The following is a 19607-nucleotide window of genomic DNA, read 5'->3' as shown; positions in this document are numbered from 1 at the left end:
TCGAAAAATAGCAGTTTTTGAACCATAGTAAGAAATTAGACAATAATTTAATATAAGATTATTTAATACTATATTATGTTGACAAAAGTTCGTCTTATGGCTTATATTAATAAAAATTTATTATTCATAAATTGTTTTGCATGTTTTAACTTTAAAAACGAAAATTGCATGTTTTGTGGACAAATTAAATTAATGAAATTTAATGGCTAGATGGTATGTCAAACTAATCTGATACTACTCCATAAAATCAATGACTAAAAAATTAATTAATTGCCTATACAAAACTCCCTAAAAATTACATGTATGGAAATCCTAAACAGACAGTTTTTAGGGTTCTCATATAGGCAAATTAAAATGTCTCATTCTTTTAAATCATTTATATATATTTTTTATGCAATTAATCCAGAACGGTATATAATTTAATATCAAGTCTATTTAAAAACAATTTGTTTTACATTATTAAATTGTAAATGTGTCAAGAAAAGTGGGAAAATATTTTGAAAAAAAAAATACTACAATTTTTTCAATTATATTTGCAGAATTTTCAGTAGATTTGTGTAATCAATAATACTATAAGTGGCGTAGCCAAGGAGGGGGGGGCTAAAGGGGCTATAGCCTCCCCAATTGGCCGTATTTTTCTATTGTTTTGAAATATTTAAATTTTAATCATTTAAAATAGTAAATACTATAATGGCGAATCAACGTTATAATATTATGTTGATCAGTATTTTTGTTTTGTTTTTGATTTTCAATAATTCAAGTCAAAAGTGTTTAGCCCCCCCTCCAAAAAAAATCATGGCTACGTATCTGAATACTATGTATAATTTGTTAAATAGATAAAAGGAATAAATCATAAAATCATATCATAAAACATGACTGATATTCAAATATTAACTCTAAAATATAACGATAATTATATGTTTCTAATTAGGAATTTTAGGGAAATTGTAATTGTTATTTTATATCAATAAAATGCATTATTATTTATATTTTTTTTTTAATAAATTGTGTATACTTCAATTAATATTTTCAATTAAACGAAGAATTATTTAAGTAGATTGTTCTCGAAATATCATATGATTTTATATTCATTTATCGTGTATATAATGTACAAGAATACGATTATAATTTTTATTTATAATTACGAATGGCTTATGTAATAATTTTATTAATTTATACAACAATTATTTAGCTATAATATAATGAAATATAAACATTGGACGTAACAATCATTAATTATTAAAAATTAAATTAAATATGTTGGAATATTATTTTAGAAATTAAATAACTGATGAGTAAAATGTACTATATCAAATAATTAATAATATTAATAATATTATAATATGTGTAAACTGTAATATTTAAAGTTCAATTTAAACTACTAGTGTTAAATAAACAATATATTTTAAACTGAAAATTTGTCATTATTTTATAATGTACATTATATTATATTACATTATATTTTTATTCAGTATAAAATGGACTGAGATTACATACTGATGTTTCAAATATTAATATTTTCGTCAATTAATATATTATAATATGAAAAGTTTATTCTTTATTTACTTTTACAAAATATAATTAATAAATACAATATTTTTTAATAATATATTTTAAAGTATAGTTCTTAATTCTTATTATAAATGTTAACCGATTAATTATTTATTTATTTTAAATTAATTTTTACTAAACTTGAGTGATAAATAGCGATACAAATAGAAACAATCTTATTCATAATATAATAATTATTCTTTAAACAAAATCTTGAGCCAATTTCAAGTGTATTTATTTAGAGGTTGTAACACTAAGAATTTTTATTTATTTATTTGTAAGTATATGGTAAGAATAATTTTGCGTTTTGTCGTAAATTGCTATTTTATATATTTAAATATTATTTTAAACTTAATCTGGATTTATTATTTTAACGTTATCGATTGTTAAGACAGATTTAATATACAAATTACAATTATTATAATAAATGCGTGTAAATGTTTGGTTTTAAATACAAAATCAGAATACTAAGTTTATGCTGCACATGAGTTGACTTGTAGTTAATAATTATTTTATAACTATAAATTGTCTATTATATTGTAGATATATAAGGTGAATTTAATAGAATATTCAGCTGAGCAACTAAATTATTGTCTTGAATTGCTGAATACGCTTCACTATACGTATTTATACAATAAACTTATATAACAGTACACACACATATAATACATATAATATTATGTATATTATTTATACACATATTTTATAAATGTTCAGATAACAATTCAATATTCATAGGTAAATACTAAAAGTATAATGTAATTAACTATATACTACTACCAATACGACTGATAATGGAGGTTTTGGGATAAGATAAATTATGAAGAAAAAAAAATCAAGGGTATGATGAACTTCATTGCTATTACGTACTATGAAATTAATGCAACAGAATTGTAAAATGCCAAATACCTCAATACCTAACTTTATATCATTTTTTAGTGATCTTTTTAGGTCAAACACTCAAATAGCATGATTCTTTAAAATAATTGGATAAATTTAAGATGTACAACCACAAAAAAATCGAACGGTAATTATTAGGTAAATAATACAAGTTTAGCGGTATGTTTATAGTAATAGCCAATAGATAGAACTGTGATTTTAAAAAATTACTTTTTTAAACTTATTGTAAGAAATAGTTTACCTAGCCCAAAGTTTGAATTATGTAACAATAAACCAATAAATTAAATTTTGAAACTATTACTTTGCATTTTTTTTTCATATTTTTTCATTCCACATTTTTTTTCCATTACATTTTATGGTATTTTTTAACATCATACATGTATGTATAGCTGTGTTTTTTATAGCTTGTAAACCCTGCCTAAATAAACTATTTTCATTTTATAATTTGTAAACTAAATATAAGAACATAATATATGTTTTTTTTTTTTTTATAAGAGACCTAATATATTTTATATTTTAAAAATATAATGCACACTTAAACAAAAGTACCTATACATATATATACGCTATACGCATACTCGTACATCATACTAATCATATTATACTATATACTACATACATGTGTCACTTTTATGGCAAACAAGGAATCAATTTATTATAATTTATATTATAGGTATTTATTCCATTATAACACAATGTAGTCTGTAAATCAAAATATGGTTTAAATTAAGTACGTGGTAAACAAAAAAAAAACGGAACACAACAATATTCAAATGCAAGTATATTGGATAATATTGTTAACAATAAACGCAGACAACGGGAATCTAACAGTTGGTCATATACGAAATAGGTATAATATGATAAGCATTCTTAGGTAAATTAAATGAAGAAAAAAATGTATAAATTAGCAGAGGCGAAATTATTAATGTAGTATTACGAAACATGTACTTATAGGTAACTAGCTATTAACCATTATTCACTGACTACAGGAACCATGTGGGATTACTCAAAAGTAAAAGTAAAATACATATAAATGTTATTTTTTTTTATAAAAGAATATTAGAAAAAATATCAAAGTGTATCTGTCACAGTAAAATGATAAAATGAGTCGATGGACATGTAGTTACGATTTCTATTGGTTAGTTATCTATTTATTTAATTGAATTGCGTGTGATGATTATTAGGTACTGTCAAGAACTTAAGAATGACTAGAAAATTATGAAATTGTCTGTCTGTCTTGTGTAGAAATTAATAATCTTTCCGAGTCTTTTTTGACAATGCCTAAAGTAAATGTGAGAAATGTTACTATGATTTAAAAAAAAACTGAATATTGATTAGGCATTATTATCAAGGTGATATGATAATAAAGCAGAATAATATTTTGGTTATAGAACTAAATTAATCATCGTTCAAATTTATTTTTATATGGCAAAGGCAAACTACTATGGGATTTTGAGTAACAAATGTAATATTATCAGTACGACACTGGACTTTAATATTGTAATGAATTATTCATTTTAGCCGTTCACTAAACACATAGGGAATTTCAGACATTCCATAAGAAATATAGTTTGCACATTTTTTCTTTCGATAATATATTCATATATATTATATAAATGGATTATTTTAGACAATAAAGTATCATTAGATATAACATATAAATCTATAGTGTGAATGCGTATCAAACTCCCACGTCCTATCGACAAAATGAAGTCCATAGGGTTATAACTTTATAAGTAATAGTTTATAACCAATGAAAATATTATGTCGTGTTTTCGCAAATATTGAAATTAACTTGTTATGCTGTAGTAAATATTACTTTTATAAAGTGAAAACTATTTTATCGGTGGACAAATATTTAAGATTTTATGTTCCCAATGACCCACTTGTTCATTATACAAACTAATATTTTTAACATTTCTAGACGTCACATAAAATAAATTTCCCTCAAATTTCGAACATAGATACATAGCAATCAAATATATATTTTTTTTTTCAATAAAACTAAACAAAATTAATTAATATATACTATGTATAACATTCTTACGTATAACGATTTTTGTACCTTAAATAAATAAATCTCATTCAATATATTGGAAACTAAGGAAATATTGTTTTCAGTCATTTTATATAAGTTGAAATATATGATTATTATTTATTTGTATAACGTACTTCAGTCACAAATATGATATATTTTTTTAAGAACTAGGTCGAATGAACAATTTTTTTTCGAAGAATATTATTTTATAACAGACGAATGAGGCCCGTCGATTAGGTGTCCGAGAAAAATTTAGAAATAATTCAACTAGGACAAGGATGAAACAAAAGAAAAAAAACTATTTCAAATAATCGTCTACTTGTATTTTTTAATGACTATGCATGTCCGCGTGCATTGTGTGCACCTACTATATTTTTAATGCATAATGTGCAATACGTACTGCACATATAAGTGCATGTTAATTTTTACTGTAACACGGTGCCTACGTCACGTGAGGTTCAGTTGTCATTAATACAATATTAAATTAATATTTATGCAATCATAACACCGATGCAGGTGTGTAGCGTGTGTTGTGTTAGGTCAAAAACACCTACTCGACGGATTGGATGCATTTCCTATGTACAATCGACATGCAGTAAATAATAATAATAATAATACATTATGAATGGTTTTAATGACTATCGTTGTGTTTTTGTTTAACACGTATTGCCAACTGGGTATAATGCAGATGTTGTGTGTGGCGGCTAACCATTGTTCATTTGTTTTTATTAAATGCACATATTTTTTATTACGAAATCGTACCTTAATATTATCAATCATTGACATAACGATTTACTGAGATTTTTTTTTTTTTTGTTTGCGTTTAATAGTTTTAAAAATTATACAGAAAACTATTCGAGCCTGATTCAGAATTGGTTAACATAATTCCTATGCATAATGCATGTATCGTGATATCGGACGGGGATAATACATTCGATTGTATTATTTCAATTATTTGTCAATTTTCTAATGTTTTTAGTTCTCCACTTATAAGACCCATTGTATTTTAACCAATTAAACCACACAACATTATTTTGATATAATTATTGTTTTTTAGCGTGATGTGGTCACATTTATTCTTGCATTTTACAAACATATGCACTAACATCACCAAGCAAAAATGCTTGTGCCCCACTTAATAAATAATAATAGGTACCAAACATATTATATTATACATTAGGTTTAATAAAGTCAAAAGTTATTACCAGCCAATTTGAACATAAACGACACACTGTCGTTAGCCATGTCAAACTCTCTGTCGAATTTCAAGTGAAAACAAATAGGAAGTCCTCTGCGTACCACCAAAGTTGGATTTCTTTCGTACATACAATAATACTTATCGGTCCTGTGTTTTTGTCCGTTCTTTACGAAACAGTAATTAATCCATTCTAGATTAAGTGGACCCATACCAGTCGTGTTTGTCGATCGGCGAATCACTGAAAAATAAAACCAACATTTGAATTTAACATTTATACAGTAAAAATGTTATATTATGATTCATTACCCAACCTGGGTAAAAATTTTTATTTTTATTTTTATTTAACCTATTTTAAATACATATTTAAAAACCAAACGCGTTTTTATAAAAATGTATGTTTTAAAAAGCAATTAAAACAATGCACCATATATTATTATTTTATTATATACATATATTATTCTATACAGCTTTCTTAGTTTTGCACATACAATTTAAATATTCTGTAATAAAATATTAATTTGAGAGTATTATATATTTTTAATGTAAAAATGTTACGTTTTTATCTTGCATATAAATAATCCACTCTTTACAGTAAATAGTAATATGATTAGATGTAGGTAAAAGTTACAAGTATAATCACGTTTTCAAGATATCAAATACATCATTGATTGTTATTTAATAAATAGATTCGCGCAACAGAATAGGAAAAGATAATTTTTTTAATGAAAATCTTTTTTCTCTTGTCCGGATTTTTCGTGGGCCGTACAAGGTACAACGTTTAGAATACATAGTATCCTTGTACGACACGTGCATAAATGTACGTCACATGCACCGACCACCGGATATTATGATACTCGTACACTGAGTAGGACGAAATTACATAAGACGTATGTAAACAACAACAATCACCACGACAACGACGACGGCTATGATGATGACGATTACAACATTACCTATATTTAATCGCCGCCGTTGTACATAATAATGACGACGATATATTATTATGCTCCGGAGGGCACGCGATTAGTGGGCCGGCGTGGGCGTATCCACACAATTGCGCGAACGAGTAAATAAAAAGTACATTTTTCACGCATTCATCTCGAAATCGTCTCGAGAGCTTTATACACAAGACATAGAACTCGGTGTCCGTAAAATAGAAAAAATGAAAAATTCCAGGAAGAGTCCCGTCCGCTTATCACTCTGTTGCCCCTATTCCCGCCACAAATATCACATAATATTTTAATATATCATACTATTTAAGATACAATTTAATGAAAAAATGCCAATGATTAGAATTTTTTTTATAATATAATGAATGTAGAATCCAATAGTTAAATTGAGCTACATAATAATATGTAGTATAAGTTTTACATTATTAATCGGTTATGACTCGTATAAATTCTTATCTTGTGTATAATGGTCGTAAAAAATAATATTTTAAAAAGAAATTAACGTTATCTTTCTATGTAGCTTATACACTTTATTATAATACAATCTACTAACTTTTACTTTTAATCAGCGATGTTAAGATTTTTTTTTAGTATAAATTACACAGGATGTAAAACAATATTAATATGTAGGAAGATTATCTTTTAGTAGAGGTACTATAGTTACCAATAAAATAAGTATACTGATATAAACTGGTAAAATAAAAATACGTTCTCTTATTCTGTATGATAAAATAAATATTGATTTAAGACCATTATTGTACCCGTAACACTGCATAACCAAATACTAACATTTTTTTTTAGCAATGTTATGTGATTTTTTTGATTTTTTAAGGTAAATAATCATCTGTAACTTAATTTAAATAAATGTAATACCAAATTATATTTTACACATTTATAACTTTTTAACTTGTCGTCTAAGTCGTGTAGATTTAGCCTCCAAATTTTTTATAGTTTTTAGAAGTATTCATATTTTTTGTATAAAACAAACTGTTTATTGTTACATTGTTTATATCAATTTTCTGTTAATAATACATACATGTTATTCCAACAATTGTTTTAAAGTAACTATTTTTAATAAAATTCTGTCGGCTGCTGAGGGGCAACGGTATTTAATTTTAAACAAAAACAGTGTCTATGTTTAACTGCTTAGACTGTCCCGTCTGTGAACTATGATAGGAAAGTTTTTATTATGCGCTTTCGTTATCGTGTTAGTTTTTACTATACCATGTAAACCGGAAAATCGTGTTGTACAACGTATACACTATATTGTGCTGCTTGACTTGGTGTGGGTGAGAGATAAAAATATCGAAACACACGACTGCGGGGTCGTTAAAATATTGGTACTACAAAACTATTTGAAATATATATTTTAGGGATTAATGTATTATGCACACGTGTGACACATATTTCAACTAATAAAGTAGGATAAAATCTCAACGTTCCATTTTGAAATCACACAATATTATGATAATTATTATTACTGTAGCGCAATATATAGTTTGGATACGCTAAAAATACACCAAACGATCGTTGTCGGCGTATGGACCACGCTCACGTGTACCTAATACCGCAGTGAGTGGGTGGTTCTTTATACTGTTCACGGTAGGTTTATTTTTGTGTATAAAATTAGCGTACTATATGTTATCATAGAAGTACTTGAAGTCTAAAAATACGAGTTCGCGCGAAGCGCGTTTGTGTCTATCGCTTCGTAACACTCGATAACAAGACATCATAATTAATAATAATATAATATTATGACATGTTGGCTGTACGAATTCTTTCGCACGAGTACCTATAAATACCAACTAATATTGTCTGTACTTTTCAGTCCTAATATTTACGTATATACAACAAAAATTAGCCACATACTTAATACATAAAGAGTAAAAATGTTTCACTGTCCACTTGTTTTATATTAAATGTATATGTTACAAATGTTACAATAAAACATGTTAAAAAATTAAATAGTGTATTTACTAAAAACATATACGTTTAACCCAAAAAATATTAGTTAATGATGTTAATATTTTAATTTTATTATGACATATTATTATTTATTATTATTATACAAATATATATTGCGTATTATTAATTTATAATTTTGTACTCAAAATGAAAAATTATATTTGTTAGAATATTTTATACATCGCTGATTATGAGGACGTTGGTAATAACTAATAACTAATGATATAACACGATCATTATTGATTATCGTATTATTTTATGTCAAAGAAGTGTGGCATTTCGGATTGTATAATTTAATGATTTCGATATTTGAATTATGTGCCTATAAGACTTATTTTATCTATCAGATATAATATAGTTAAATTTGATTATAATTTCAAGATCGTCTACAAAGACTTATACAAATGACAAATATTATCTATGCATCACTATTTACAATATTTTCTATTATGTGTAACGAAAATGATCAACTTTCTTTAGATGTACAAATGCATTAGGTATATATTATAAATGTAGAATATGCACGCGATTCGTACACAAGTACATTTCACTACAAGCTCATCAACCACGGTTGTAGGTTTTGTATTGTTATAAACTTACAGCAACATTTTCCATTCTGTGTTGAAATTAATGAAAACAAAGCCCTAAAATTATATAGATACAACGATAATTTCTAATTATATAATAAAATGTCTATTAATTATCGATGTTCACTAGAAATTAATTTTATTTTGATCTAAAACATTATTTATCTAAATATATATCAATATATCATATATAAATTATATATATACGAAAGTCCAGATTAAGAATCAATTGGATCCCAGGACACCATTGTGTGGTACCCTTCCAATTTAAACTTAAAAAATATTGTATCACTATATTTTAAAAACTGTACATTATTGTATAATTTTGTACGACACAATATATATAACACTGTATTTTTACTAAAGAACTATAACTTAAATTTTTTTTCTTGCTTTTTCTTTTGCAAATTGTTGTATAATTTCATCAATTAATCAATAGCAAAATATCATTTTCTGAATACAATTTCATGAATTATGTTAAATTTTCTTGAGTCTGGCTTGTTAAATATTTATTTTTTATTCTTGTTAACTTAGAAAATGCTCTTTCGGCCGAACAATTGGCCACTAAGATAGTTAATATAATCTAAGAGCAATTAAAATATTTGGGAATACTTCCTGCAAAGATTTTTTTGTAAAACTATTTTATTATTATAAATGGGTAACTCGTGCGAATAGATTAAGAAAACCTAATATCAATTATTACTACGTGTACGTTATCAATTATATTATTATATATATATTTATCAATTTAATATTTATTATAATTTAGTAATTTTTCGTGATGTAAAATTAAGAACATTTTTATTTTATAATTATTAATTACTTACTATACCTATACTAAAATATATTTTTTTCAAAACTATTTTAAACGCATCAAAAAATATATATAGAAATAAAGATGATTTCTCAAAATCAATGGGCCCAGGAACCGTGCTCCCCCCCGTCCTTGCCCCCTGCCATTCGTTAATCCGGGCTTGCATATACGTATTATACAAACTAATACGTATTGTGTTACATACTAATAGTAATAATCATTTCATTTTTAAATAACGTTCACAATTTACTGGATAGATATGGCATAAGTCATAGCAATAATATATAACTGTAGTATACACTGTTATAGTTTCACTTTGAATTTGATTATATAAAATACTTCTTCTTAAATATTATACAGCTTTTATAAGAAAATCATGGTTATAAAATGAAACAAAATGTTTGTATATCTTGTAATTTTTAGTTGTCACCCACGTGAAATGTAACAAAATAATAATATGCTCTTAACGTTTTAGGCATATATAAGTACAGTAATAATATACCGTGTTATTATTGCAAATATTGTTATATAATAAGTACAGGAAAAATTAATAAGTACCTACAAAAAGTACAGCGGTCAGCGACACTGAGAACACAACTTTAATGTATAATTAAAATAACTGTGTGGGAATCGAGAGATGAGATTCTATTGATAATAATGCTCGACTTGTTTTCAAAAAATGCAGCCATATAAAATATAATATTTTATGGCGACACGACGTGAAATATTTTTTGATTTTTTAAACCGGGGATGTCGTTCTACTGTTTAGTGGGTTTTAGTGTATCTCGTCATTGAGCAGGTCACTAACCACTGTATATTCAACGTAGTACATTGTGCATATGAATTAAATTATAGATTATTGCATATTAAAAACGAGTCTAAAAGGAAACGATGTATCAACCTCTATTTCTAAGGATATTTTACAATTTATTTTTAATATTATTATAGAAATAAACGGTAAGCTGAAGATTGAACTAATTTCAAAAACATCGCGCCTATTATACTATTATAGAATACTTGTTATACCTAATATTATAGTTATTAATTCAAGAGCGTATTCATGGAGTCTGGTATGGGTGTCAATGTGTCATATCCCTTTTTGTGTTTTTTTTTTACACACATATTAAAATAACAATTCGGTTGTATAAATTATTATTATTACACAGACTTCAGTTGTTGATAAAAATGGGTTATGATCCGCGATGGTTATACTTATAATCAAGGTGGGCATATAAATCGAAATGCATGACAAACGCCAACCATAGACTTTTTTAACACACTATGACTAATATTTATTTTTCTAGATTATCTACATTATTTTGTAATAGTTGTAATTTTTTTTTTTTTATCAGTTTAATTACTTTATTATTTAATATGAATTTTATTCTTTCAATTAATTTACTGATTAACCCGTTCTTTCAAATAAATTATAATAAAAATCCATAAATAATTAACAGCTTATTTTTCGTTAAAATATTCGATTTTATGATTATTCAAATGGCAAATATCTATAAAAAAAATTAATATTTTTAAATACCAATACGAACAACTTACTATTAGGAATATATTATATTAAATTTTCAAATCTTATAAAATAGAAAAAATTGAATTTTAACTCCCTATAGAAAATAATTTACAAATTTAATGTTCGTGATTTTAATTGAATCGTTGATATTAGACTTAAAACAATTTTAAACTATGTATTTTCAAAATGATTTTAATTTTTAAAACCACAACTTATAACTTTTAAGAAACATTGTATATTACATTTAAGTTACGAAAATATTTTCAATATAAATCGATATGTCGATATCCCAAAATGTCTAAAAGATAGAAAAATTTGGAGCCGTCAGGGCGAAAACCAAATACCAATATTACAAAATTTCAAAGAGTATTGAAATTACACGTATAGAATTTATTATAAACACGTGCCAAAATTAATATGGATTAAAAAAGAGAGAAATGCTTTAATTAATTCATCATTAAGGTAAGCTGCATTTGATACTTATATAGTTATATCATAATATTTGATTTAAATTTGATGAAAATAATAACGTTAAATATAAAAAACTAGCCTGTGCGATAAGAGTATTATATATACCAATTACCTACTAACGCAATGTTTTAAAACGACAAAACGTATTGAACTAAATTACTTTTTCTCTGTGTTATGTCGATTACAAAACAATAAACAGGTACTTCCCAATAATAAGTGCGTCAGAGCGTGTTATAATAAACTGCTATATAAAACCCATCTCTATAAAATCTGAATCTATAAAATTACATATAATTTCATTTGTCTCATCGAAATCGAACGTGTTTATATACTTCATTTTTTTCTTACGGCTAATGTTACCGATTTTATTTTTCGTTTTTTCTGTAAGGCCTTTAAATAACCTATACACAGGAGAAATATATATATTATTCATATATTCTCTACATATATTTGGTAAAATTTCACTGTATATTATACCATAAAATAGGGTTTAGTGTGAATCACGTTCAAGGTTGCATGAATGGCCACACCAGTCATGGATTTTATCCCTTTACCCTCCAAACAAACAAAGTATTTATTTTAAGTGTTCTCCCTTGAGTTCTATTCGTTATTTTTCGGCCGATTTCACCGTCACGTCATACATCGACAATAAAGACATAGTTTTTGTCTTATTGTCACGTACGCGTGTATTACCTATAACATCTTGGAAATTAATACAATTCATCATTTTTATACCTACCCAATTATTTACGAGTTATTTACTCATGTCGATTCCAATCGGTAAATTTTCTCTATAATATTTCAGAACGACATGGTGTTTTTCTTCAAATCAGAGAACCCAGCACGGCTATTACCTATAGGTAATATAGGTAATAGCCAATAGCTATATTATATTATCAAATCCACCACGGGTCACGCGATCACTCTTGAAGTGGTGAAAATATCTCGTTCGATTATTTTTCACCCCATAAAAAATGTACGAAATACGTTTAACATAATTATTAGTCGTAATATAATATTTTCCTTTATTCACTTTTTTGTTCTAAGAATAATAATTAATAATTTACAAACAGTGCTGCAATGATCGCAGCATCGTCATTTCTTCGGACAAATCAAATATCTCAATAATAAGAGACCATTATAGTTTTATTCGCACAACATATTATTATTATGTGTGTACTGTGTATATTATTATTTGAATATTATGTTGAACACATTTAATTTTATATCTTTCTATAGTTCAAAACGTTTATATAGTATTATACATTTTATTGCAAAATTAAATTAATGGTTTTGAGTGTTTTGACGATAACAATTAGAGAAAACTTCATAACTATGACAGCGCATTACTATTAAAATAAAATAATTATTTCTAATTAAGTTAAATATTATAATAATTATGTTATGGTATATAACGTTGTAAATAGCTAAATTAATCTTTTGACATTTTCTCATCACATACAATTTTAATAATACTTATAGAACTTTGACGTATTATCATATTATAACAATTAATTAATTTTTGAATCATAGATAATTTAATAATTGTTTTAAACTGTTTATATAATATATATATATATATATATTATATAGTTCATAACAATACAGTGTACGAGTTAAAAATAAATAATTATTATTAATCAGAGCTGGAGCCGATTTGTGCAATAATAATAATGTATTAATTCACCCGAAATTACAAGTTTATCGTTGGGTTGACCTATTGAGTTTTTTTTTTATTTAATGTACAATCATAGATTATATCGTTCATTTTGGAAGAACAAATTATAATATTATACTACAAACTTTTGTCTTATAAATGTAACTAAAGTTTTAGTTACTTAGTTTTGGGATTCATAGGCGCCAACTTTCAAATTTCAACACGGAGGCAAATAAAATTTAAAAAAAAAACTATACTGTTCGTGGATATTATTCCGATTTTTTATATTGACTACAGTTAAAACTAAAAACAATCTACATGAAAATATAATTTTTTTTAACCAAATTTATTTATTTATGAAAATATTGTCTAAAAACGTGTTCATTTTAACACAAAAGTATTTTTTCTTGCCTAGCACTTAGATTACTTATTTCCTATCGTGCATAAATCCAAAGATTCTACTATTGTTTTGTAACAATTTAGAACTGTCAAATTATTTAACCGGTTCTGTGCCATAGTATTTCTTGTATAATTTATCAATCTTCTTAACATGGAAAAGGGTCATTCATGTTTCAGTAGCGCATGTTGGGCTGGTACTGCTAATATCAATTTCACGCATTTCCAAAGCTCGGTTATATAAATTACCAAATATGATTTGTTTTTTAGTTATTTTGATGAAAGAAAGTCATTATTCATTAATAATAATTAATAATCAAACAATTTGTATACACAAAAGCGAAATACCTAAATGCTATTTTTACGTTATACACTTTTAATAATCGAATACAGAAGCGATTGCCTTGTTGGTCCTATGAAGTCGGCGCCTAGGTACGCTAGGACTTTGATTGTATTTGTTATTTAGTTTTTCAACAAGGAAATAAGAGAAACGTCACATTCTGTAAATTGGATAATATGAACTATGAAGTATTGAAAAAATGTAACTAAGTTTTCGATGTTGCTAGTACTTAGTAGTATTAACTGTGCGCCAGTGCATACTTAAACGTAATGTGGTATGATTTATGTACGTTTACCCATCTATTTATAAAAAGATGAATATGAATAAATCGATAGGAAACAATGCGTTATGTTTTAGTATGATAGATAGAATGTTTTTAGAAAACTCGAGTCCCCCACACACGGGGCTATGATATCATGATCAAAATGTACCTATAGTTAATCGACTCGAACATATTAATCGTCCAGAGAGAATGCCATAAAAATAATTAATAACATTTACATTTGAATAAAGCTACCCCTATATAGTATTTCATGTACGATTATAAATAACACGTCAGTCTAGATTCGACGCATCGTATTCATGGGATGATGTTTACAAACTATAGAAATCAACAATGGGTCAAAGTATGTATTATTATTTAAATAAATAGTGACTATACTTCAATAGCGAGGTAGATATATTATTATCTTGTTTTTACAACTATAAAATTGAAAGTCCAACGAATGAACCAAACCATTTGATGAAAACTGATACCTAATGTTTCATCGTGTACATCTACCTAATGCTTATACAATTATTTTTTAATATTACAAATATTTAAGCATTCAATTTGTATTCATATTTTAATATTTTTCTGTTAAATTAACATAATATACAATCTTTAGTAAGATCCATGAAATTTCCGTAGATACTTACTATTTGTACATAAATAGGGACTACTGCAGTAATATAGGTTAGTATTTATTGGTTTCTATTTGTTTCGAGTATTTTTTTATTCATTATAAAATAATTTGTGTTTAGTAAAACACGTTTTACTTTATGTCTGGAATATAATTATAGTCTTTCCACTGAAATTAGATACATTTTTTTAATTATCGAAAATATCATATTCGCTTAAGAATAAAGTTTGATTGTATTTTTAAAATAAATTAAACATTTTCAATCACCCTATTGGCTATTTGCATACCCAAATTTAATTTTATCAAAATAATAAATATTTATATTGCCACACTGACGCTGCACCTATGTTATGTCGTTATCATTGACTTTTCAACTTTTTCCGTTACAGGTATGAATACCGACCGTGTCTAATAATAATTAATAATTGTATGTACTTTGTAATAATGTGTATTATGTAACTATTAGTATTTTCGTGGCTAGAAGTCGATTGGTTAAAAATTAAAAAAAAAAATAATGTATACTTTCACAGATTTAATGCATTTGCGACTATTATTGTTATGATAGGTAAACAAATTGTATTGAAATATTACGTTCCTTTTTAGTGTTATCAAGATTTTGTTTATTTTTGAAAATTTTAATATTTATCCACGTTTTTTCCCCTATGATACCTAATTAAAAGTTTAGTAAAATTCAATTTGGTCGCAAATTGTGCAGAGTAAGTTTATATTTAAATACAATTGATGACCAAATTAGCCACGCTGTAAATAAATCATCGATAACACCTATTTATTGATACAAATTAAAAAATAACTAACAAGTAAAAATAATTATTTTATACACCGATTTTCATTGTCAGTGTTTGGGGGTCGGTATTAGTAAGGCTTTAATGTACTTAAACAAAATATGTATTGCTCATAATATTACAATATTATTTAATAATATGATACAACCTTGCACATTCTTATAGTCATCATTTGTCAAATCCAAAATCGATAATAATTAATATTGTAAAATATTTTTAATTATATTTTTATAATATTTGTCGTAACAACAAAATATATTTTACACTGGTTACTGCATTGATAAGTCATTTCAAAATTAATCAGCAACTTATGTCAAATTATAAATATTTTAATTTACTTAAAGTTGTAATGAGTAATATAAATTAAATTAAATTGACAAAATGTAATAAAATCTTTAGTTTTAAATAGAAGAATTTATTAATTGTATTAGTATAGAGATAGGTATATTAGCACAAAATATTTATCTCAACATTAAAAAAAAAATGTAACAATAAAATTGATAAATAAAGGTTAATTAAAAATTTGAAAATATAATAAATGTAATTTCTATTATAAAGCATACGAAAAAATTATTATTATTTAATCGTCCATGTTGATTATTTTTAGTCGTATTAGATAAGTAAAAACTAAAAACTGTACAACTTAATTTAACTTGGTAACAATTATTGTAATATTCTATATTACAATAATTATTGTTAGAAAAAAAATATCAGAATTTCTTTTAAAATATTAGAAAGTAATAAGAGATGTTAAGTATATTATTATACTATCCGTTAATTATATTAATATGATAATGATTGTCATTAACAAAATTTTCAAAATAGTTACAGCATAGACATTTTGTAAAGAGAAGTGGTTTACGACTTGTTTCATCCATGCAAGTAATAGAAATCCTCATAGTAAGACAAGGTTGACAAGGTACTCCTCGACGATGACAATTTATACCGTTTTTAAATCGAAACCGGTTGTTATTTTCATCCCACGATGACCCAGTGATGTTCGTAAATCGTATGTTTCGGTATTGGTTTTTTTTAACAAAAATGATTTATTTCATAGTTTTACGTATGTAATTGAAAATAATATTAAAATATGATAACGATCGCTATGGCTCTTTTTTTTTAGTAAAATACAATTCTAAAATAATATATTATTTATGATAATTATGTAATTAATATTAAATTATTCGTCTACGATTATTTAAAATTCTTAATATTAACTAGATATTAGGTACTATATAGTATATAGTCACTTTATATAATATAGATCAGCTACACTGTATAGATTCTACAGATTACCTATATATTTTACTTGTTCAATAAAATATTAAAGACGAATATGAAATAAGGTATTACAATAATAATCGTATTGTATTATTGTTTGGTATGAAAGTAAAGTTGTTTAGTAAATTCTAATGAAATATTACTAAAATGAAGTATAAAATATAAAACTTTGTGTTATTTAAATCATGTTTTAAATAAACTCTACTGCTTTTATTGTAATATTACTATATGGATAGTATTATAATAGTTAAGTATACATATTATAATATTATAATATTACAGTATCCATTACTTTTACAATTACTATATAGGTACATATTATATTTTAATATTATAGTAAGTACTTGTATAAATAAAAATTAAGTTTATTCAAATTGCAGTTATTTTACTTAAGTACGTATATAATAGCTGTAGGTATAGGTAGCATTTACTGATTTACTAGCATCTAATGTAACTAGATATGATCATTACATTAAGGCAAATTAAAACGCCTTTAAAACCCATTGATTGTAATTGTTCCAAATATTAAAAACAAAGTCTACTAGAGGTGTTAACAACATAACTAAATAAAAATTATGTAGTCAAACATCATTATCGATTGTTATGTTAAATGTTTTTAAATAATATATATAGACATTATTTTTATATTACTAAATAGGTAATATTTGTCAATGTTGTCTCATAATTTTATTTACATTTATAAAAGTGATAAATTTGTATGTATATAATTAAAATTTAAAATATGTTTGGTTATATACGGTTTTATAAAATGTTAAGTAAAGCAAATAATTTTTTTTTTCAAATGAACTCGTCGTGTTTATACGTAAAAAAATTATGATTATATGTTGATGTATGGTTCATTATATGAAATATAATAATGTTATGTACATTGTAGATTGTACATAACATTATGTTAATCTGAATTCATTAATCAAATCAATAATTAATCAATGACCGCGGCAGTTGGAGTGCGCGTAACGTACAAATAATGTCCGTATAGGTTGTCGATATACGCATTATTAGAACAATAATATTATCATTAAAAAAAAAAAAAAAAGAAAAAAGAAAAAACGTCGTACGGTTACTAGAATAAAATAAAAAAATAAATAAATAAAATAACACGATGTGTTTGAGATCACTTACTGTTGTTACCGGTCGGTACCACTACGTAGTTTTCGTTTGGTTTAGACAGATCGTTACCCATCTTGCCGCTCGAGTGTTCCCGTTCGAATAACCGGCATAGTCCGAAACAATCTGTCATAGTACTCGGTCATCGGGCGTTTCAAAATGGCAGCGGAATTTTTTTTTCTTTCTTTCGTCTCGACCTTATCTGAATGATTTTTAAGTATTGTATTATGTATACAAATCGACCCCCGTTGTGTGCGGTGCGATAAACGGACTAACACACACGCGCGCGCGTCTTTATGTATAAATTATATATATATTTATGTGTGTGTGTGTGTAAGAATATAATATAAACGTTTATACAATTATATATATATATGTGTATACACACAACACACACGCACACGCTTGTATATTTGTATATATATATAATGTATACTACGTATAATAAGTGTTTGAATGTATTATGATAATCCTTTATCGGAAATCCAAGAAAACAAACGTTCACTATCGGCGGTTCATAGACGAATGATTGTCCACAGCCGCCATCTACGCAAGCTACCTACTTGGTGCACACTATGTTTGTATACATTTTTCTATATTTTTATATATAAATATAAATCACTCACACACACACACACAACACATGTACTCTGTAAGACTGTAGGTTTGTATTATGCACTATTACGCGCGCATGCGCATGTGTGTGCATTTAAATAGTATTAGTACTTACACATACACACGCTCACATTCACACACACTCACACACACGTGCGTACAAACACACACATACGGTCGCCAATAATAATTCCGTATTACGACTGCCACCGCTACACGGCTACGGAAAACGTTCGCCGTGTGTTCGTGCCTTCGTGGGTCGTCTCGCGCGACGACGACGACGACGACGACATACACAAGAATTTTCATTAATCGCGCGGCCCGGTCGAGTTGTTCGTTCAGCTGGAGCGTGATGGGAATAATATATTATTTTTATTATTACAACAGCTGCTAATCACACCGTTGATAATGTATAAAAAAATGATAGTAAGAGTGCGTGCGAGACCGGTCCAGTTATTATTCTAGGTAACTCGTACAGTCATAGCT

At 26.0% G+C, this 19607-nt stretch overlaps 1 protein-coding gene across 1 annotated transcript in view; it reads right to left on the bottom strand.

Moving 5' to 3' along the window:
• LOC132924010 (annulin) overlaps positions 1–19052 on the bottom strand; it is a 39495-nt gene extending 20443 nt beyond the window's left edge. Inside the window, exons 1-2 of the mRNA XM_060988065.1 lie at positions 18522–19052; positions 5695–5925 (exon numbers count right to left, since the gene is read on the bottom strand). Coding sequence (XP_060844048.1) covers positions 5695–5925; positions 18522–18639 — 349 coding nt within the window. The 5' untranslated portion in view covers positions 18640–19052. The remainder of the gene's footprint in view (positions 1–5694; positions 5926–18521) is intronic.
• Positions 19053–19607: the final 555 nt, after the last annotated feature.

The sequence above is a fragment of the Rhopalosiphum padi genome, chromosome 3 (genome assembly GCF_020882245.1).
Source record: "Rhopalosiphum padi isolate XX-2018 chromosome 3, ASM2088224v1, whole genome shotgun sequence".
Lineage (NCBI taxonomy): Eukaryota > Metazoa > Arthropoda > Insecta > Hemiptera > Aphididae > Rhopalosiphum > Rhopalosiphum padi.
The sequence above is the reverse complement of the archived record's forward strand: the minus strand, read 5'-3'. Positions and strand labels throughout refer to the sequence as shown.